The sequence below is a fragment of the Gopherus flavomarginatus genome, chromosome 3, assembly GCF_025201925.1.
Source record: "Gopherus flavomarginatus isolate rGopFla2 chromosome 3, rGopFla2.mat.asm, whole genome shotgun sequence".
Lineage (NCBI taxonomy): Eukaryota > Metazoa > Chordata > Testudines > Testudinidae > Gopherus > Gopherus flavomarginatus.
The window spans coordinates 6,531,721-6,553,641 of record NC_066619.1 but is presented as its reverse complement, the minus strand read 5'-3'; the positions used below and the strand labels follow the sequence as shown (position 1 = coordinate 6,553,641).

Sequence of the window (21,921 nt, the reverse complement as noted above, 5' to 3'; positions counted from 1 at the left end):
TTAAATGGGGCCAAAAATTCACACCACATACCTAATTAAAGGTAAGAAAGCTAAATTACTCTTAAAATTATGCAGTTATGTCTTCCCTCCAAAGCTGTGTCCTGGTTTTCCCCTAAGTCATATTTTGATTCCCTCTCAGCCTACCTGGCTGCCTTAAGAAACAATGAAATGATCTCTGATCATTTCTCTCCTTTTCTACTACCACAGAGTGAATCCAAAAGAAAATTCCAACACAAAACTTTTTATACAGTCATGTAGAAATGACCACAGAAGGCAGGCTGGCAAAGCTTTGGCAGGACAAAATGATGCAATTGTGTGTTTGGCCTTTTTTATAGAGCAGAGTAGAGCAGCTGTCGTTCTAGCAAGCAGTGCTGTCAGCCTTCACAAAAGAAAGTCATGTAAATGTCAAGTCACAGGTATAAAAACAATCCTTCAATACAGCCTCTGTATATATGAAAAGCCTGCCTATATTACCAGTGAAAGCACCATAAGGGATGATGCAAAAGCCTGTTTAGGACAAACAAAGTTTCTGAACTAAATCCGAACTTCTACAGTTCTTGATCAAACAGCGGAACTCTTGCGGGTAGGATGAAAACCAAACATCTGCATGCCATCTTGGTGCCTTATCCAAGAATCACTTTTAAGTGGTTCTGAGGCAGCCTCATCCACCACACACTCCTCAAAATGCCATATGCAAACTATTACCTAACCAAACATCCTGGATTGTATTCCAATTCAGTCTTGAAGGAGGGCTCTGAAAACAGTACATCCCCTGACCACCTTGGTCCAAACAGAACAAAGGGCTTTACCACAGTGCTTCTATCATTGCAAACCAAGCTGGTAAAATCATGCTCAAAACGTAGTGAGTCTTTTCAGGATTGGAATCACCCACCAGCATGGTGCAAGGTCCCTTGTTTTCACGCACATTATAAAACAGTAAGTATATACACACCAGCTCCTCCAGAAGAGTGTTAAAACAGGTTCACAGCTGTTGATAGCAGTACCTCTCAGCAAATGAATAGCTATTTTGAAACCACTCTTTCTGCCAGTGGGTCACATGATGGAACAACCATTCACTGAGGATAAATGTGAATGTAACAGAAGGAGGTGGACAACAAGATAAGAGATCCATAATTAAAGCAATAGATGCTTAGGAGCTGCACTGTTGTAGACAGAAACTGCAGGATGTGGAATGTGTAAAGAAACCAACTCGGAGTGAATCCTATAATACCTGTAGGTGGAGCCATGTGTTAATAATACTTAGCATTTATATGACTTTGTGGCACAGATCCACAGCAACGGTGCTATGCCTCCACCTTCTATTCAAGGACAAAGTGGAACTTCCCAGACATTAAGCTTCCACTTGCAAAAAATAACCAAAACAAACAAAAAAAAATGGCATAGTAAGTTATTACCCCCATTTTGAGGGTGGTGAAACCAAGGAACAGAGAAATTAAACTTCCAAGGTCATAAACTGAGTCAGATGGCCAGGCCTCGTGACTCCCAAGTCCCATGCTCTAGCCCAGCCTTCCAAAAAAAAACAGAAGTCATGAAATTTACCCTCCTAGGCCAAAAATACAAAACTAAACAAAAAACCCCATCACCTGCCTTCATTGTGATGGTGATTATTATAATGAAAAATGTGAAACTTCAGTGACCCATTAAAAAACCCCTCATACATCTGGGTGAACAGAATTTTGCAGATTATTTTAACTATTAGATTATGTTGCCCTGCAGAGAGTCACTTTTGATGAAGGAGTTTTTAGTAAAGATTTAAGAAATTCAAAACTGGCAACTTCATTTGCCTTGAATCTACTAAAACCACTCGATTCACCTTGGTGATCAGTGCCTCTGAAAAATCAAGTCATTTATTTAGATGACTAAATATGAATTTAGAAGCATAACTGTAGGCACCCAAGTTTGAACGTTTTAACCAGTGTTTCATCAAAATCTTCCTATGGCTCTCCCTTTAGCACGTGGACTTACTGTGAATGCAATGTCACAGAATACTAAGTCAGCCCAGATGCTTAAGGAACACATTTAACATTTGCCTCCTGTTCTTTATGTTAAGATCCTAAAGGAAACCAAAAATCCTACACATTGCAGAACTGTCATGAAAGATGCTATAAATATCTGTTTACCCATTGCAACGACTAGGATGGTAAGAAAATCTAAACGATATTTTATCTGCCAATCAAAAAGAGATGACTGAATTTCAGGTAGTAGAAAGTAGAGTTTTGCATGGTTCTGTTTTAAAGTAATTATAATGGTCTGAAATGTCAGTCACAACCCAGTACTAAAGATACCATGCTAGCAATATGGTATGGCTGCTCTTTGTTGAACTGTAATTTATTTACATTGACGTGGCAGCTAGTGGCCCGACCTGTAGCTGCGTGCTACACACCGTACAAACATAGAACAAAAAGACAGCCTCTATCCCGAAGACCTTACAGTACAAAATGAGACACAACAGATGGATACAACAGACAAACAGAGAGGGGGGCACAAGAAAAGAATGAGAATTACTAACTGCTTGTTGATTAAATAGAAGGGCATGTAGTTACACAAATGGGTAAGGCACAACACTTATTATTGTCCCAGGGCTGCAGTTACTTGCACGCTCTTTTGTTTTGAACTCTTAAACATGAAAGAGTTGGTCACATTGTACCTCTTTGGGGCAGGGACCTTCTCTTCGGTCTCTGTTTGTACAGTGCCTGGCCCAAGGGATCCTGGCTTTTCTGCACACCATAGTTCATCATATCTGAAGGATGGAAAAGCCAACTGAGGCCCTTCTCTTATCCTGCAGAAAATTCTAAGTTATTGGTGTTGTGGTACCATCTGCTAGGCAACAAGGAGACAAAGCACAGTGAAAGGCAGAGAAAGAGGCACTCTTTGTCTCCTCTCCTGAAAGAAAGTTTAAAGCTCTTGGAACAGTCTCTCTTTGCGCCTCAGTGGAATTAGGAGGGGAAAAACAAACAACAACAAACTCCAAGTAAAGGGGAGGGGAGAGGAGGGACAAGAAACAGGAAGGATCCAGACCAATGCTAAGTACCACCATGCAGTGACTTTGTATTGACTGCAGGTTCCAATGCCAGAAGATGCTTGGAGACAGCCTCCAGTGGATTTTATATGCATATGGGATACAGTAAGAGGAAGCATGGAGGAAAAAAAGCAATCGACGTAAAAAAGGAGATGCTGCTGCTCATGCTATTGTTGGAGTAACAAGAAACAAGGGGATATAACAATACAATGTGAGCTGCAGGCCAGGGTAGGCAAGCGGCTGCAAACAGAGGGTTTCAAAGAGAGGATTATCGTGGTCTAATTGCGCAACAAGGAAATTAGTCTTAGCAGCTGTATTTTAAATGGAAGTGAATGACATGGATATAAGAGAGGCAGGCCAGAGAAGATTTCACATAGTCAAGGTGTTTAATTTTTAAAGTATGTTATGGAAGAGAAAGCAGCAGCATGTGGCAGCAGACTCGGTGTGTGAGGAGAAGGATGGGGAAAAGTGTTGAGGTGACGCCTGGGGGTGGGGGGTGACAAGAAGGGTCACATGTTCCTCCCCAGATGCCTGGGGGGCATATTCAGCAGGAACCTCAGTGGCGAAAGGAGAAGGGACCGCCCCCAGCCTGGCCCCAGCCCCAGCCCTTCCATACAGCTGTCTCCCCAGTCTGGGGTCTGTTGTACAGCTCCGCCAGAGGACAGGACTGGGAGCGGTATACCACATTCTGCTCCTTTTGCCGCTGCGGTTCCCGGCGCAGCAGGAGGACAGAGTCTGTCATCCTCCCACACCCTCCCCAGGCAACATTGGATGGGGAGGGGACAGGAAAAGCACGAGGGCCCTGGGCTGGGGATGAGGGGTCACGTGGGGAAGTCACATGCCCCCTTTTAGCTGGTGCCGCCCTTTGTGTCCCTCCATGAGTCACCCAACAAGGCTGAGTGACAGGGAGGGTCGTGGTGTTGTCAATACCAGAAGCAGAGAGAGTTTCAGAAAGAAAAGTAAAGATCGTGTTTTTTGCCAGATTAGAGTTGATTAGACAGCAAGACAACCAGAGAAGCAAAGGGTAAAAGAGTTACTGGCATAGTGATGATAGCTGAATCTGTGGAGGCGGAGGTAGTCATCCAGGGATAATATCTGGGCAAATCAAGAAATGCCTGAATCCTCTCTTTGCGAGAAGAAACTGGTTCAAAACTAGTTCCACGAGAAATGGAATAAAATAATGCTGCAAAAAAAACCACATAAAATATTCTCTCCATAAAAATCTAAAGATCATACTGTTTCTAAAATTAGGGCAACCACTAAATGAAAGTTAACCTGAACAATAACTTTAGCTAAACTTCAGCTCACATGCATTAATATAATGAGATGAAGAATATGAAAAGGCCATTCATAATAGAATTCATGAAGTTAGGAACGCCATGCTTAGCTAGCTGCCTTATAAGATATAATTAATGATCCTATAAAGTACGAACTCACCTGGCCATCTACAAAACCATTCTTTACATTGGGTAGGGCAAGCAAGCTGCTGCTTCTATAATTACTGCCCTTTGAGAAGCTGAAAAGCCCTTTTCCCCTGTTCCATCAAGGACCACGTTGCCATGACATGCTGAGCTTTTAACCACTACCCAAATCAGAATGCTATATAACAGCTGGCAACCCAATACACATCTCTCATGATAGACTGGTTATTGGTGAAATGTTAAAGAAAAAGTCATTACCTCTTTTCTATTGCTTCTAATACCCTACATTCCTCTAGATTATTTATAATCCCCACTAAACCCATCCTCTGTTTATAGTCTTTTAACACAATAGAAAAACATAAACTATCTGGAGATCAGCCGTGTTTTATACCACTCCCAGCCATTTGGTACAACAAAGCAAGTTCTCTCTCCATCAAACGGCCTGATCCCTCATGGAGCCCTGATGCTCAGATTCAAGGTTAAAGGATTAAGGCCTGAAGCACTAAGTACCGGAGGAAAGAAAGCCAAATATCAAAAGAAACACAAAAATCAATCCTCTGCACCACAGGGGCAGTGTGAAGAACAAGTCAGCTGGGCTGAATCTAAAATTTTCTCTGTGTGGCTCTCAAAAATTAGCACTGTTATAAATGTAATGGGCAGTTTTGCAAAGACAAAGCACCCCTGGAAAACAACAGAGCTCAATTCAAAATATCATTACACTCTGGAAAGTTTTGTCTCACCATAATTTTAGTTGGAAATGCATAAAGTCCACTTCAGAGAGAGAGAGAGAGGCCACGTGACATTATCATTCTATGAAGTTTGTATATCTACAAGTGACAGAATGTAATATTTAGTACAGTTTGCTTTTTGCTTCACTTCTCTGCATGCTGAAGCGCAGCCAAGGTCACAGGAGGGAGGAAAAAGTGGGTTTAGCTTGGTGCAGCTGTGTTCATGGCCAGAAATAGCAGGGTATGGAGGATTTCCTGCTTTGATTTTGTAATACCAATGGCTTTTGTTCTTAGTACTGCCCCATCAGTTCAGATTTTAAATGGCTTGATAGTTGCAACGGTAGGTTCCAAATACAGCTAATTCAAAAGTACCTTCCAGAACATTTTTGTTTTAATACGATCTGGCTCAACTTTTCCTACTGAAAACTCTTTGGGACACAAGAAAATATACATTAAAATATTAGTTATTTTAAGAACAAATTTTTAAAAATAAATAGAAGATACACAGTTACATATAAGAACGGCAATCTATATGAAAACTAATCAAGCCATGCTTCAAAAGAGTGCTACAATTCATGGAGTGATCTACTAGCTTCTAATGTGTCCTCAAAAGGAGACAACTGCAGGTGTTCTGAAAAACGTCTTTCCCTGTTCCCAAGTGTCTGCACAGGAAAGAACGCCCAGAAAGCATGATGGAACAAACTTACCAAAGCTAGAGGGAAAACGAGAGATTTAGTCACACTACAAATTCCCAGAACATTTCCAATTTCAATATATGAAGCCACAGAGCCACGCCAGGAGATTTACCATGCACTAAACTATCACCTCACATTAACAGATCCAGGCCTTTGGAAAATTCACAAGTGGCTGGTTTTTACTGTATAAAAATTACCAGTGACATCCAGTGACCCCTAATCCCACCCTCTTTCCTCAAGTGTTCACTAATTACAAACTTAGTTTGCTTTTTGAAGACTACAGCTGTAAATCAAGTTAGCTCCATCTTTCCACTAAGACTGACTAAATTGCCTCCCACCTACATCCTAGGGGCGTGCCCGCTCATAGGCTTTCTGTTCAGGCTAGTTTGGACTGCTGAATGTGGCACACGTCATCCTAAGAAGAGATCAGGTACAGTTCAGATAAGAGCAGGATAAAAAACTGCTGTAGTTCAAAGTAAACCTGAGAATACAGTTATCAAAGAAACCAGTACAAGTGGAAATGAAGCTTTAGACTCCCCAGACTAACAAACATTGTTGACTGGTAAAAAAGACTCAGAGAAATCTTGAAATAAACTTCTGGTCACCAACTATTCCTGCTAGTCTTTAAGCCTCTATGGGTATATCTACACTGCAAAAGAAAACATCAAAGCCCAGGTTTGTAGACTGCGGCTTGTGCTATGGCACTAAAAATAGACATTCCTGGTTTGGCTCTGAAACCTGGTGAAGGGGATGAGTCTCAGAGCCTGAGCAGAAACATCTACACTGCTATTTTTAGTGCCGTAGCATGAGCCTGAGCAAAAATGTGCAGAAAATTCAGTATACAGTCTCCTGTTATGTAACAGTGGACTAGGGCAGATATCTGTTGGGGAGATGCTGTGGGTTATATTTATTACTCAGAGATGTGTTTCTGCAGCTAATTCAGCATTTGCACTTCTTGCAGATATGTCAATTACATTTTTATTGACCAAATAAGTTCTCTCTGAGTTTCCCATCTGATTATGCTACCAACTTCAGTGTCAAATAATCTGCCAGAGAGAGAGAAAGCCTGGGTGTTAAAATGGACACAAACAACTGGGCAAGCAGTTTCCAGCTACCCAAAGTAAAAAAGATTCTATAAGCAGTATGCAAGCACAGTTGATTTCTGTCTGTTTTAATTCTGTCAATCTGCCAGTTTTAAAAGTATTGAGGAGCAGAAAAAAAATCCTAGCCAGCTGCATCCAGTAAATGCATTAGTCGCCTAAGTGGCACATCGGGTTATTAAATGCACCTCCAGAGACCAGGGAATAACTATAAATGAATAGGAATTTGATGGTCTTAGTCAAACACTGCACATTCTGGCACGATTGGCAGTTTCTTCTCTAGAGACTCCAGACTGGAATAGTAGGAGGTGATGTATGTCGTGATTGAGGAGAATTGACAGATGGCCACAGGTGTGAAATAACAGGGGTGCTGTCATTTGCTACTGAGATGCAATGGCAAAACTACACTGATGGAGTCCTCGAGGACTGGAAAAGCTGGGGTGCTCCAGGTTAGGACAGAAGTGTATTTGCATAATTGTGAGGTTTGATTTTTTTTTCAAAGAGTGTGTGAAATAAATCACATGTCTGGAACAGCAGGAAGGGCTGCAAGCCATTCTTTTGCATTTATATATAATTGTCTTGAATATTTGGACACATCGGTATAGCTAGCACAAGATACATAACAATTCAAACAATCCTAAAAAAATAGCGTCAATAATATATATTTAACAAGGAGCAAAGATAACTGTCACCCTTCTCTCATAAAATAATAAAAAAGTTATACTGTAAACATAAAATCTTCTAAAAGACCCTTGATAGTGTTCCCTCCTGGAACTATCACCATAACAACGAACATTTCAATAGAGGGAAAGTGCTATTAAATTCTGTGTTTGATATTTTCAGCTAACTAAAAATATAAGAGGGAAAAACACACAAGGGTGAGATAGATCCACACACACAAATGAGAAAAGTGTTTGATGAGATAAGTGGTTGCAAATTACATCTGGAAAATCTCTAGTACTGGAGGGAAAAAATCCTGTAACAGGCACTGTCCATTCAAAGGATGCCTTTATATAACAAACATATTTGATACTAATAGTCTCAAATGTTCCTATATGAAACATGTTCAGGTGAGGGTGCGTGAGGTCCCAGAAATGGATTAGCAGAGGGTGCTATAGGGAAGAAAGGAACAAGGTGCATTGACTGAGATGCTGAAGGGACAAAGCAATACAACAGCAAGGAATGCTATAGGTTAGCATTTAAGCACACAGAAGAGTTAAAAGTAGGGGTACTTGCACGGCATCTCACTGAACTATATCTGGCTCTAGTCAAGAGCTATTAGATAGCCCTCGTTTCCATGGTGTACTATATTCACATTCAGATCAAACAAAGGGGAAAGTGGTGGATTGTTTTAAAATTCCACTCTCCCTGAGGCAGTTATCAGGAGTGCCATATGAACAGATCCTCCTGAATGAGCAGGGAGTGGGTACTTGAGCATGTATCAGGCAAAGGCACCTGAGAGATGGGAAATGTGTTTTAAAAAGCTGTTTTAAGCTAATCAAATTCAGTAGGTTTGCTTTTATTTCTGAATATTTTAAAGCATCTTACAACCTGGGGCAGACTTGAAAAGAAATTCTACAAACCAAACTTGCCTCTAATTTTAGAAGTTATACATCTTTTGCTGAAGATCTGTCCTGGACACACCCATGTGCACACCAAGCTAGTGAAAACTATCCACAATAAAGCCCTGTGGCCTGCTCCCATGGCTGTGCCTGAGAGAACTGGACATCTTGCAACTGCAGATTCTTCAGCTGCCCTGAGATGGCCACTCCGTGTATCAGGAAAAGAGCATTCTTCCCAAATGAGCCCCTCCTTCTGTTTACACCTGACAGTGAAGTGACAAATTCAGCATTACAAATTCGCATCAGGAGGATCCAAGTAGGCAGAGATGGGCAACATTTGTTGAAAGGCTTTGATAATTAGTTAAATGTAAAGGGTACTTATGGTAGAGGAAATGAAACACACATATCCATTCAAAAGTTCAGTATATTTAAAGTGTTCCCCAGAGTCAAAGTTTCCCCTTCCACAAACGGGCAGATTGCCATGAAAAGCTCAGAGAGAAATCAAACTGCTCTATATTTGCTCTTGAAATCTTTTCTGCAAGTAGGTAAAAAATTATGCCCTACAGGAGATGACAAGATGCCTTTAAAGTACATACCTCATTTCTGACTACAATTACCTTTCGCTAGCTTGGCACAGCTGCGTGCTCCTATTTGCTTTTGTTTTTCCATTAAGGGCTCGTCCATTATTTGTACCCATCCTATGAATGCCAATGATGCAGATTCCCTTGCCTACAATTCTCTCCACAGATAATAGAGAATAAATTGCAATTAGATTTTGGTAATTGTAGATAATTAACTCAAAATGAGCTGTTAATTATAAAAATCTATGTTTTTCAGTTCTTGATTGTATTATTTATTTTACTTGTAAATTCCAATGTCTCACTCGAGCAAGTTTAATATTTTAAATACTTTTGGTAATTTTTTTTAAAAATACCAAGAGAATTTTAAACTGAGCTTTGCTTATTTGAAAATTAAAATTATGTTTCGGGGAGGTTCCCTTGAGAAGCTCATCCAAACTGGAAGATAAACAGGGTTGGTTTTCCATCATGATTCTTAATAATATTTTCTACAGCAAAAAGCCTTTGGCATTTCAATACAACTGCCAGATTGCTCAGAAGAGAACAGTTCCCACCTCCCATTCCAGCCACACTCACGCAGCACCCTTTTCTGAGATTGAAAAAAAAAATCACTTCTATATTCAAATGCATAAAAGAGACAAATGGACTTGTCTTCGTAGCCTCTTCCAGTCTTACATTAGAATAGATTATTTAGGAGGCATTCATCTGGTAACCTTTGCAAAACTGACGACTGAGTACAGGAAACAAACTTTCAGATGTCTTGCTGCCAAACTTTGGAACCAGCTGGCACTGTGACTTGAGACTGCAGAAATACATATTAACTTTGAAAAATTACTGTGCGTTTAATCAAGAGAATATGAGAGAGAGAGAGAGAGAGAGGAAAAAAATTATGAAATCTGGAACTCATTTTGTAAACAATGCAGTTTTTCTTCATTTCCCCCTCCAATATTAAGCAGACTTTAGCAAGTTTTAGCAACCTATTGCAAAAAGACCTGCAGATGTTCTAGCTTACATTTCTCCTCAACCAAGTGCAATGCGAGAATATATTTAACAAGATCTATTTTCTGAATCTCCTTTGCTAGAGTGATCATGGAATTACATGGTTTTGTAAAAAAGGGAAAAAAATAAACGAGGATCACTTTTAGGACTCTCCTTATCTGCGGTGGTAACCTATGTTTAAAATACAATAGATTCCACTGCCTGTTAATACAAAAGTGATTGGATAATCAGTAACTCATATAGGAGAAAGAACAAACTACAGAGTCCATGAGGAAGATATCTCACCCCACTGTTGTATTAACTTAGATGGAATACATGAGTCAAAAGAGTTGAAGGTATCGACATGACCCTGTTGCTGTCCAACATTAAACAGTGGTAAACAAGGTTCAGGGTTTGGTGTACAAACAGACCTCAGGTTGCTTAGTACCATGGCAAACACACTATTAAACATCCTTTATAACTTTTTATTAAAGATTCAGAAAGAAAGAAAAACAGTTAAAGCATTTGAACTGCAAGGTATTAAGCAAGGCTTTCATTTTAACAACATCCTCATTCCATTTAGCAGGAGAGGGTCTTTAGAAGGAAAAAACCCTTGCCTGATGGTCTCTTAGAGGGTATTAAAGATGGGTGGAATCTCCTTCCTTAGAGATTTTTAAGGTCAGGCCTGACAAAGCCCTGGCTGGGATGATTTAGTTGGGAATTGGTCCTGCTTTGAGCAGGGGGTTGGGCTAAATGACCTCCTAAGGTCCCTTCCAACCCTGCTATTCTGTGATTCTATGGGAATAACTGTCCTGTTGGGTAAATGAAGTAGTTAGTTGGATACACTGGAGCTATTGTTGCTGCTGCTGCTGTTCAAGTCCAATCCTATTTCTGAGAAGGCAGAACAAGACAAACAAAGGGGAAAGAAAAGAACAGCAAAGATAGAAAATACGGCAACTGTCCCTGGTGTTGAATGTCACTTGCAACCTCACTGCTGGAAAAACACAAGCATAGCACATGGTCTTATTAACTACTCCAAGACCTGGCAAACCAGCACTGGGCTGTTTAGGGCATTCTTTTTAGCGGCCTCTTTCTGGTCACAGAGATACAGCAGTGTTGCACAATATACAGTCTTGGCCAGACTCTTATTAAACAGAAAACAAAATGAGAGGGAGAGGAAAAAGTAGTAGTAAAGTGGGGAAGGAAAAGGACACACTGGGCGGGGAATATGAGTGATAGTTTCACATCCCAAGTGGTGTTCAGCACTCATTAGGATGGAGAAGGTCCAGGATCCTAAGAGACAGTGGGAGTGGTTGCCATGATGGTGAAGTTTACTCCTTCCTGTTCTTTCAGTCAGCCAACATTGCAGGAGCCAGTTCTCCCCACAACGTCTTCTTCTGAGAAGGACCCCAAAAGAGGGAGGGTGAAATAGTCCATCCCCACATTACTCTGTCCACCATTTATGCTCAATTTCCAACACATCAATTTTGGTTCATTGATTTCCAGTCTTACACTGTCCTTGTTTACACAGTCCTTGAATTATATCAGTGGGCTTTTTTGTTTGGACTAATTCAGCCTCTCTCTTTTTTTTCACCTTTCCTCATCAATATTTATTATAGTTCATTGCAACTTTTCACTCACTTCTCACTGTGGAGTTCACACTTAGGGTAAATGTGTAGGCCCAATTATTCCCCTACCATCCCCTCCCCAACCAAGAGTGAAGAAAAGAAAATACAGAAGGAAATTAATAGTAGTCACCAGATAGCAAAACAAAACACTCCTAAGCCAAGGTTGGTAAGCAAATTTCTCACTAGAAAGTCCTGCCGGGGTGTGTGTGGGGGTGGAAATTAGAACTGCAGAAGGTACACCTACAATTTCTGGGCCAGCAGCAGGTGCTGCCTTCCTGGGTGCACACATTTACTGGGGTTCTGCTGCTTGCTGTTCATGATTTGCTGGGATGAGAAGAAGATTCATTGGGTCAGAGACTGCAGGGTTGGCTTGGGATGAGCCAACACACTGCTGAGCCTGTGTCTACCCTTATTATTCGACATCTAGTCAATGTGTGGAGGTAGGAGGAGGGGACTGACCACTAGGAAGACACTTCTGACACCTAGAGTTCTCGTCCAGCAGTTTGCTTTAGCAGCCTAAACAGTAAGAAAGGTTTTCTTTTGCATTGAGAGGCCTGTGTACTTTTTTATTCTCTCCTTCCTGCTTTGCTGAGAAGAGATCTTACACACAGCCTTTGACCAATGCCTCAGGGCCAGAAGATATAAAATGCCAAACTGACTAACCTCTGGCAGGACACTGCACTGACAGTCAGGTCAGAGACCAGAGAGGGGAATTGTATCTGGGAAGGGTTTTCGAAGCAAAAGAGATTTGCCTGCTCTGAATGGGAGTGAGGAAAGGCCAGGTGATCCAGAAGTGCCATTAAGAAGGAGACGGACCACATGTGCCCTTGCAGACTTCCTCCAGTCACTGGGAAATGCCACAGCTATCTACAATTATTAATTGTATGAATTCCAGTAGCGTTTAGAGGCCCCAATTGAGATAAAGGTCCCATTGTGCTAGGCACTGTACAAACACCTAGCAGGCCAGTCCTTGGTCTGAACAGCTTACAATTTAAGAAGACAAGACAACACAGGATAGCATTATTGCTATTATAAAGATGAGGATCAAAGGCACAGAGAGACTCAGCGTATATCTACACTGCATTAAACACTCCTGGATGGCCTGTGTCAGCTGACTTGGGCTGCGGGGCTATAAAATTGCAGTGTAGACATACAGGCTCTGGGACCCCTTGATGGAGGAGGGTTCCAGAGTCTGGGCTCCAGTCTACAATTTTATAGCCCTGCAGCATGAGGCAAGGTCACACACAAAGTCAGTAACAGAGCAGAGAACTGAAGCCAGCTCTCCCGAGTCTCTGTCAAGTGCTTTAACCACAAGACCATCCTTTCTTTTTGTTATGAATAAGTTTGCTAGAGACCAATCTAGACTATTTCATGAGGTCTTTCCTGGTTAGCAGCATTTAATCCAAATCAAACAGAAGTACAAACCAAAAATATGCATGTGGCAGCCAATAACATCTTTTTGAGAAGGAAGAAAATACACCAACACTTAGAAGTACTTGCTAATGGTTAAAAGAAAATGAGAGAGATTACCTTAACCCCATGCCAGTGCCATTCATCACAAGGGTTGGTCCTCCTGGCCCGCCTGGTGCTTCATCAGTGACCATTTCTGAATCAAAAACTTGGCCCTTAAATCTGGAAATGTGGAGATAGTTAGCTTTACATCCTGGGGAAGCTATTGTACCTGCAGCCACCTCCACCCCCAACACACACAAAACTCTGATCTGATCAGAGCACATTATACAGAGAAGCTTTCACAAAACCTCTCCATTTTCTCTCACGCCCCTTAGTTCTGGGGAAAACAGCTTCCACCTGCTCCCTTTGTTTCTGAGGGCTGCGGTTGACAAAAATTCTTTAATTGTACTGATTTCAAAGCACTTGCTCTCTTGAGAAATATGAGAAAAACTTCATGCATCGCCACACTAAGGAATGCCCTAGCACCTGGCAAGAGCTCAAGGATGGCATGAAAGCTGCATAAAATATAGGAGATTGCAGCTGTTCTCCATCTTTAATATGGTGATGCAGTCCGAGGCAACTGCAGGTCTCAACACATGATGTTCCTTCTTTATCTGAGAATACTCTCCTCTGTTCAAATCAAGATAGGAAATAGCATACAGGTAAGTTTCCCCTTCTATTATTATAAAGATCCAGTTTCTGGCTGTCATGGATAGTAACAGAAAGGACCTTAAACCTGTCACTGAGCCAGGACTGAAGATGGCTCATTCTCACTTCAAGCTGGTGTAATTTTCGGCTGCCCTGAAGTGTAATTAAACATACCCAGAGGAATCTGTAGCAGGGCAGTCACCCTGCTCTGGTTTGGAAGGGGTTAGAAAAACAGCTCTGGGAAAGGGCTGTCCCAGGGAGCCAATCACAAGAGGGCTTGAGACAGCCAATCAGGGCCCGACTGGGCCAGTATAAGAAGGGCTCCTTGGGAAAAGGAAGTTAGTCTTGCTCCAAACTAGAGACAGGGGTACCTTGGACAGAGCATACTGGGAAAGGCAGGCTGAGCTGGGGAGCTCTGGCCTGGCAACCTCCCAGGCTAAGGCCTTGTGGCAAAGGCCTGAGGAGGTACTAGGGCTGCAGGAAGGCAGCCAGAGCAAGAAAAAGCAGCAGTTCCAACCCCCTTGCCAGTGATGAGTGGCCATTACATACTGAAGTTGCCCCTGAGAGAAGAAGTTACATGATGACTGGCAGTAGCCACTGAGGCAAGGTGGGTATAGGGGGTTAGGGTTCCCCTGGGAGGAGAAACCCAGAGTGTGGGGACACTGCCGTGGGGCAGCACCCCAAGATAAGAGGCACCGGGGTCATGGAGGGACACGGGGCCAGAGGGTGAGACACTGGCCCATAGAGGGTGCTCTGGAGCTGGATGAGCTAATTCCCGGATGGACCAGCAGGAGGCACCGTGCCGGTGAGTGCTCTGCTTGCTACAGAGTCATTTCCTCCACCAATGAAATGCAGTCACCTCTGGTGTGAAAAGGGACAGCCATTATACAAGCAGAGCACATGGGACTGAAAAATACAGAGCCTATCTGAAACCACAGGAGGGAATTTAGGGAGACAGAAAGCAATGTCGTCAGAATTTGGCCATGAAAAAAGGGCTAACTCCTGCCCTTGCAAAAAGCTATATGGGCATTTTAAGAGCCACTAACTAGTGCAACAGGTCAGGACCTTTTTTCCTTCTCATTTAAATTATGACACCACTAGCACCTCAGAATGGGCTAATCCCAGCACCGCACAATTCTTCCCATTGAGAGACAGGGACAGCCAAATAAATTAGCCTTAGCTGGTTTTGTTTGTCTGTCTTTTACTATCCTCGTGATGGTAAAAGATGAGTGAATAGGTTAAGTTCCTTCCTTGGTGAGTCTTCCTGATAATTTAGCAAGGTGTATATCAGTGGTCCCCAACGCAGTGCCAGCGGGTGCCATGGTGCCCACGAGGGCATCTTAATGCGCCTGTGTCCTGGCCCCTGAGAGAGCACCCGCCAAAATGCCGCCAAATTTCAGCAGCATTTCGGCGGGGAGACGTCTCTTGATGACACCGCTTGTCGTCGACAAGTGACGTCATCGAGAGCGTCGCTCCTGAATTGCGTTGGCGACGCCTCTCGGTGACGCCGCTTGCCATCGACAAGTGACGTCATCAAGAGGCATCGCTCCCGAATTTCAGCAGGGACGCCTCTCGATGACGTCGCTTATCGATGGCGAGAGGCGTCACTGCTGAAAAGCCGCCGAAATTTGGCGGCATTTCGGCGGGTGCTCCATCGCTGCCGTGGTCCTTTGTCATCTGTAGACCTCAGAAGCAATTCTGTGGTTAGCAAGTAGACCAAAGAGGAGAATCATAAAGCTAAAGCTAAAACAGAAAGAGGACATTTGAGAAGGACACCTGTAAATATTAGGCATGTGCAGATATTTGATGTAAATAGTTCAATTGTATTTAACTCTAAAGAGATTGCAAGAAAACCTCTAACATTCAGATTGCTACAGTGTAGGTGCCTTATTTGAAGATGAGATGGCAAATGTACAAGCATCTGCACCTCTGGGAAGAGGTAATGGAAGATATATTCAAGACTCAGACTATTCACTTATGGACCTTCCTCTGTAATTTTTTCTAGCAACTACAGCTTTGCAGAACTTGAAATCTTCTCAGGAGAAACTGGTTAAAATAGGTGCAATTACAACAACAAGAATGATATCATTACAGAGATATTTAAGAGTCCTTTTGTTGGGCAGCCAATGCCTCTCAGAAGACTCTGAAAATATTCATTTTAAAAGAAACTCTTCCTGTGTCTCCTTTATATTCTACATACTTTTTATTAGTGGGAAATATGCATAGAAATAGGATATCTGAAGATTAAATGGTCAGTTTTCAGAATGGAGAGAGATAAATAATGGTGTCTCCCAGGGGTCTGTACTGGGACCAGTCCTGTTCAACATATTCATAAATGATCTGGAAAACGGGGTAAACAGTGAGGTAGCAAAATTTGCAGATGATACAAAACTACTCAAGATAGTTAAGTCCAAAGCAGACTGTGAAGAGTTACAAAGGGGTCTAATAAAACTGGGTGTCTGGGCAACAAAATGGCAGATGAAATTCAATGTTGAGAAATGCAAAATAATGCACACTGGAAAATATAATCCCAACCATACATATAAAATGATGGGGTCTACATTAGCTGTTAGCATCCAAGAAAGAGATCTCGGAGTCATTGTAGAGAGTTCTCTGAAAACATCCACTCAGAGTGCAGCTGCAGTCAAAAAAGCTAACAGAATGTTGGGAATCATTAGGAAAGGGATAGATAATAAGACAGAAAATATCATATTGCCTCTGTATAAATCCACGGTACGCCCACATCTTGAATACTGCGTGCAGATCTGGTCACCCCATTTCAAAAAAAGATAGATTGGAACTGGAAGAGGTACAGAAAAGGGCAATACAAATGAATGGGGTATGGAACAGCTTCCGTATGAGGGAAGATTAACAAGACTGGGACTTTTCAGCTTGGAAAAGAGATGACAAAGGGGAGATATGATAGAGGACTATAAAATCATGACTAGTGTAGAGGGAGTAAATAAGGAAGCACTATTTACTCCTAATACCACAAGAACTAGGGGTCACCAAATAAAATTAGTAGGCAGCAGGTTTAAAATAAACAAAAGGAAGTATTTCTTCACACAGCGCACAGTCAACCTATGGAACCTTTTGCAAGAGGATTTGCCAAGACTATAACAGGGTTCACAAAAGAACTAGATAAGTTCATGGAGGATAGCCAATGGCTATTAGCCAGGATGGGCAGGGATGCAAAACCGTGATTTGAAGTGTCCCTATCCTCTGTTTGCCAGACGGTGGGAATGGGTGACAAGGCACGGATCACTTGATGATTCCCTATTCTGCTCATTCCCTCGGAAGCATCTGGCATTGGCCACCGCTGGAAGACAGGATACCTCGCTAGATGGACCATTAGTTTGACCCTGTATGGCTTTTCTTATGTTCTTAAGAATACATCTGTTCCAACTTACTTCTCACCTGAAGTTATAATCCTTTGTAAACTCAGTCATTTCCAACTGTGATGAGATGTTTACCCCACACTTGCCTAGAAAGGGCTAATGCAGATGGGGAAGGGGGCTAATTAACCCAACAGGCCACAGCTGAAGGGAATCAGGTGGCCAAGTAAACCCAAGGCTGAGTGAGGGAGCCCAACTGAGGAGGAATGATCTGGGCTGGGACTATAAAGATAGGAAATTGGAAATGGAGGGTGCTGACGGGAGAGTCTGCAGTAACTCCCTGAGAGAAGGGCTGGCAAACCCAGAGAGGGGGGGAATTTAGTTGGGGACTGGTCCTGCTTTGAGCAGGGGGTTGGACTAGTTACCTCCTGAGGTCCCTTCCAACCCTGATAGTCTATGATTCTATGTGATTCTAAGCCAGGAAAGTAGGACAGGGCTCAGGGAAAGACACCAAGGTCTAGAAGTGAATAGGTCTTGACTGCTGTCTAGAGGGTCCCTGAGCCAGAACCCGGAGCAGAGGGTGGATCTGGGTTCCCTTGCCAACCATTAAGGGAGTGGCACTACGAGGAAGACAGCCTAGGACTGCTTGAGAGGAAAGACTTTCCGATTCTGGAAGGGGAAAATTGTTCAGTGACCTGGCTAGAGGGCTAAGTCACAAAGAGGCAGCTCATGGAGTAAGAGAGGGGGCCACAAACCAAGATAGAGAGGTGCAGAGACGGTGCACAAACATGGTTAGAGGCATCAACCTCGTGAGCTACTCCCCAGAGTGACCAGGAGGAGGTGCCATCCTAGCGGTGAGTGGAGTGCCTTGTCATATCAACGCACGGACAATTGTGACTGCCTCAGATCAAATAGGCATGTGAAAACTAACTACATACAATTAAATTTTTGGATTCCATATTACATACAAAAGCAGCAGAGAAAGTTACTTAGCAGAGTACAGTTTATACAGGCAAAAAACTCCTTCAGCTATAATATTCCCTTTTAAAACTTGAAAAGCAGTTATGGTGTTGGAGGGAAAGGAGAAAATACAGGTGTGGGATGCAGATCATGTAATTCATAATCTTGTGGGATCCCCTTGTCAGTGACGCTTTTAAAATAATATCTACATCAAAGCTCTCATCAAATCCTTTTGCTGTTTCCTTTACAAGACTGCTAAACTCCATCCATTCCTCCCTCTCCCTTCCACTAAAATCCTTGTATTCAACTGAGTTATATCTCCTCTTTCTAGGGCAACTTCCTCTTCTGTGGTTTCAATACATCTCTATCCTCTCCCCGCTGCCAGTCTACATAAAATGTTGCTGCTAAATCTGTCTTCCCTTCCCACTACTCTGTCAAACCCTTACACAAATATCTTTCAGGGTAAGCTCTCACCTTCTACATCAAGTGAAAGCATCTCATTTTCAGCTCATGATGCTGCACAATTCTGACCCGCCTACATAGCCATTCTTATTTCCTCTTCCCCACTAACCCTTCTACTGCTTAAGCACCTCGCATGCTTCATCCCAACAATCTCTCTTGTATCTTCTTTCCACTTATTTTCGTGCCTTTTTCCATGGGGCCCCTCACTCTCTAGGGCCTCTCTTCTTTACCTCCCATATAACAACCTCCCTGTTTAAATCTCTCTTTAAACCCACTTTTTTTCAGGTAACCTTCCATCAAACAGCACCCAGAGTTCAAGACTGGACTCTCAGTTGGGATTGTGTGTGTATATTGTCTGAATCTGATTTACATCATAGTTCCTTGAGCGAAAAACCACATCTTCTCTTATGTCTGTACAGCTGAGTAAAGCATCAGCACTCAAGTCTATACACACAGCTTTCATTCCCCTCTACTCTTCCTGCTTCCTTTCTTACCTAGCACTTCAACCTTACTGCTCATTCTGTCTTTCTTCCGCTCGTGGTTTTGGCACCTCCTAGGATGCTGTTCCTACACCTTGAACTCCTTGTTCTAGTCTACTAACGCACACTCTCCTCTTTCAAATCCCTCCTCAAGGATTATCCTCAAGGATAATTTCTTCCATCAATTTTCCTATCTTATTCTAGACCACACTTCTTTACCTAACTGTTGTCCCATGTCTAGTCTCGTGGTTATAGCATTGTCTAGTTTAAATTCCAAGTTCTTCAGGGCACAGAGGAGGTCTTACTCTGTGCTTCTCAATGCTCCATGTAAGTGTTTGGTACCACAGAAATTCCTTCTACACTAACAATTATCCTCTATCTATAAACCTCACAAACTCACCTATTGTAATCCAGCCTGGACTGGTGTAGCTGTTGCTGCTTCAGAAGTAGTTTTGCTTCCTGTTTAGCAAGCAGATGCTGGAGACGTTCCTTTTCAACTTCCAGCTCCATTTTCTGCAGCAGAAGCTGCTGTCTTCTTTCCTCAGACAGTCTTTTACTTCGCTCTGTTTCTTTTGATCCAGAGTCCACAATGTCATTCATCCCAGAAACTCGAGAAAGCCTAGAGTAATCACAGGTTTCATGAAGTGGCCCAGAATGTCTTCTGGGTACATGGCTGGCCTTTTGGCTATCCTGAATGTTCTCCAAGCTTCCTGGCTGCATACAAGCCCAATGACTCATTTGGTGAGGACATGTGTTCTGAAATTCACTGATTCTCTGGCCCACATCAGGAGCCATTTGTGTGTGGTATGGGCCCCTTTCCCTTGCTGACAGCATCATATTGTTACATTTTCTGTGCAAGCCATTTTCCACCGGACATTCATTCAGAACCTCCTGTTGGTTGTAGTGGGCTGTGGTCTCATGAGCATGATTATTTCTACAGTGTGGAGGTACTGAAAACAGGGCTGGACTTCCAGACTGTGATGCTTTATTGTTCTTGTATATTGTTCTTGTTTGTGGTCTAACTATACTTAAATAAGAACCATCCAGTTCCAAAGGTGGTAGCTGGCATGGACTCTTCTTGCTGGACACCTACAACAAGAGAAACAAGCTATCATCTTTCAAAATTTAACATTCTATGTTAAATTGTATTGTTCCTTAGCAAAATTTGCTTCTCCTCATCAGTTCATAGAGTAAAGTTGTCATACCAGTACTGGGAGATTCAATGCGTTGTGCTGATGGACATCTAGCAAGACTCATATAATGTTTATCAAAAGGCAGAGATAAGCCTGCTTTCAAATCTACATTTCAATCAGTGTAAACAAGTACAATAAATATGAAACTACTGTCTGCAGGATCCTCAGCATAAACAAGCAGCTTCAGAGTACCAAGCAGTTGTGAGTATCTAGGGTTACATAAAATCAACTTGAAGAGTGGTAAAAAATATTAAATGTTAATGTATGAAAATGTTTAATTTTGAATGCCGAGCCAAAAAATCCATTCAGCCACTATAAATACTCTTTGATTGGCCATTACACAGCAGGAGATTTGATGTAAAACATTTCACCTTGCGCTGAATGGGATATTACTTACCGCCGGAAATTTGATGAGAGTTTTTGAAATGTCTTTACAGAAACACAGATAAAAACCGACCACTTTCCGTAAAATATGGTTCTACTTCAAAAGCTGTCATTTAAATAAAAAAACATGTTTAAATTCAGCTATAAATGTAAGTGATTTTTCAATTAAGTTGGGCAAGTGATTATACTCTGATAAAACTCTGCAGAAAGAAAGCAGTTGTAATTCACATTTGTCATCCCAATGAAAAGTGAACTTGTAGTGGGTGTGTTATACTCACGGCTATTATGTCAGGGACATCAAAATCCTGCTTACATCCTGGAGTATCCTTGCACCGCGGTTTGTCTCGGCAGTTAAGCATTTGTGTTGCTGTGCACATCAGAACAGCAGTGAATCACTTTTCCTAGATGTGTGCGTTAATTTCAGTAACATATTGCATTTAAACTCTGTTTCGGCCCTCAGGCTCTTTGTCAGAGATTTAATTGTGTTTAATTGCAGAAGCCAGGTTTGTTAAAGATAAACAAACTACTTTAGCAGCAGCAAGCAAGCTGAAATTTGGTGGTCACTGATGGACAAAAAACTACAATTTGTATTCTGGTAACACACACAATGAGATTAGCTGCTGTCCATATGTACTGGAAGACAATCTCTGCCCCAAAGATCTTAGATTTAAGAATGCAAGCAACATAAAAAGAGATGAAGAGGAATCTAATCTAACTATGTACAGTTTTTGTATGCATTACTTACATTCTTTATATAAACTAACGTATCAACTCTATTTGACTGCCCCTCGGCTCCTTCATATTAAGTTTCTTGTAGGCCTCACAGAAAATAAAATAATGTAAATTATCCCTTAAATACTGATATTTGATTATTTTCAGTTATGTTTTTACAAAAATTTACTTTTCACCATACGACTGAAAGCCGCACATGCCATGTTTTGCCCCATGAAACCCAATGAGTTGGAGGCATCTGCATTAGTGTCAGCACTAAATGTGCACGAAAAGTCTGATGCTAGGACTGGGTGAAAAGTGCAGGACATTAAAATATTTCAGAAGTCAGAGGAGCCGGCAGGGCAACCTACCAGAATTCAACATGCTGCCAGAAGGCAATCAGAGTTGTTTGTTTTATTTGTTTGGTGCCATTGCTGTGCATGATGATTTTACAGACAAATAAAAACACACTCCCATGTCCCAAGGACATAAGAATGTAAGAATGGCCATACTGGGTCAGACCAAAGGTCCATCTAGCCCAGGATTCTGTCTACTGACAGTGGCCAA

At 42.1% G+C, this 21,921-nt stretch overlaps 1 protein-coding gene across 2 annotated transcripts in view; it reads right to left on the bottom strand.

Annotated features, from left to right (window-relative positions):
* The window catches only part of KIAA1328 (KIAA1328 ortholog), a 262,209-nt gene that overhangs the window by 57,650 nt on the left and 182,638 nt on the right, over positions 1-21,921 (bottom strand). For both annotated transcript variants that reach the window (XM_050943589.1, XM_050943590.1), the window contains exons 7-8: positions 19,467-20,155; positions 13,261-13,362 (exon numbers count right to left, since the gene is read on the bottom strand). In XM_050943589.1, the coding sequence (XP_050799546.1) occupies positions 13,261-13,362; positions 19,467-20,155 (791 nt within the window). The remainder of the gene's footprint in view (positions 1-13,260; positions 13,363-19,466; positions 20,156-21,921) is intronic.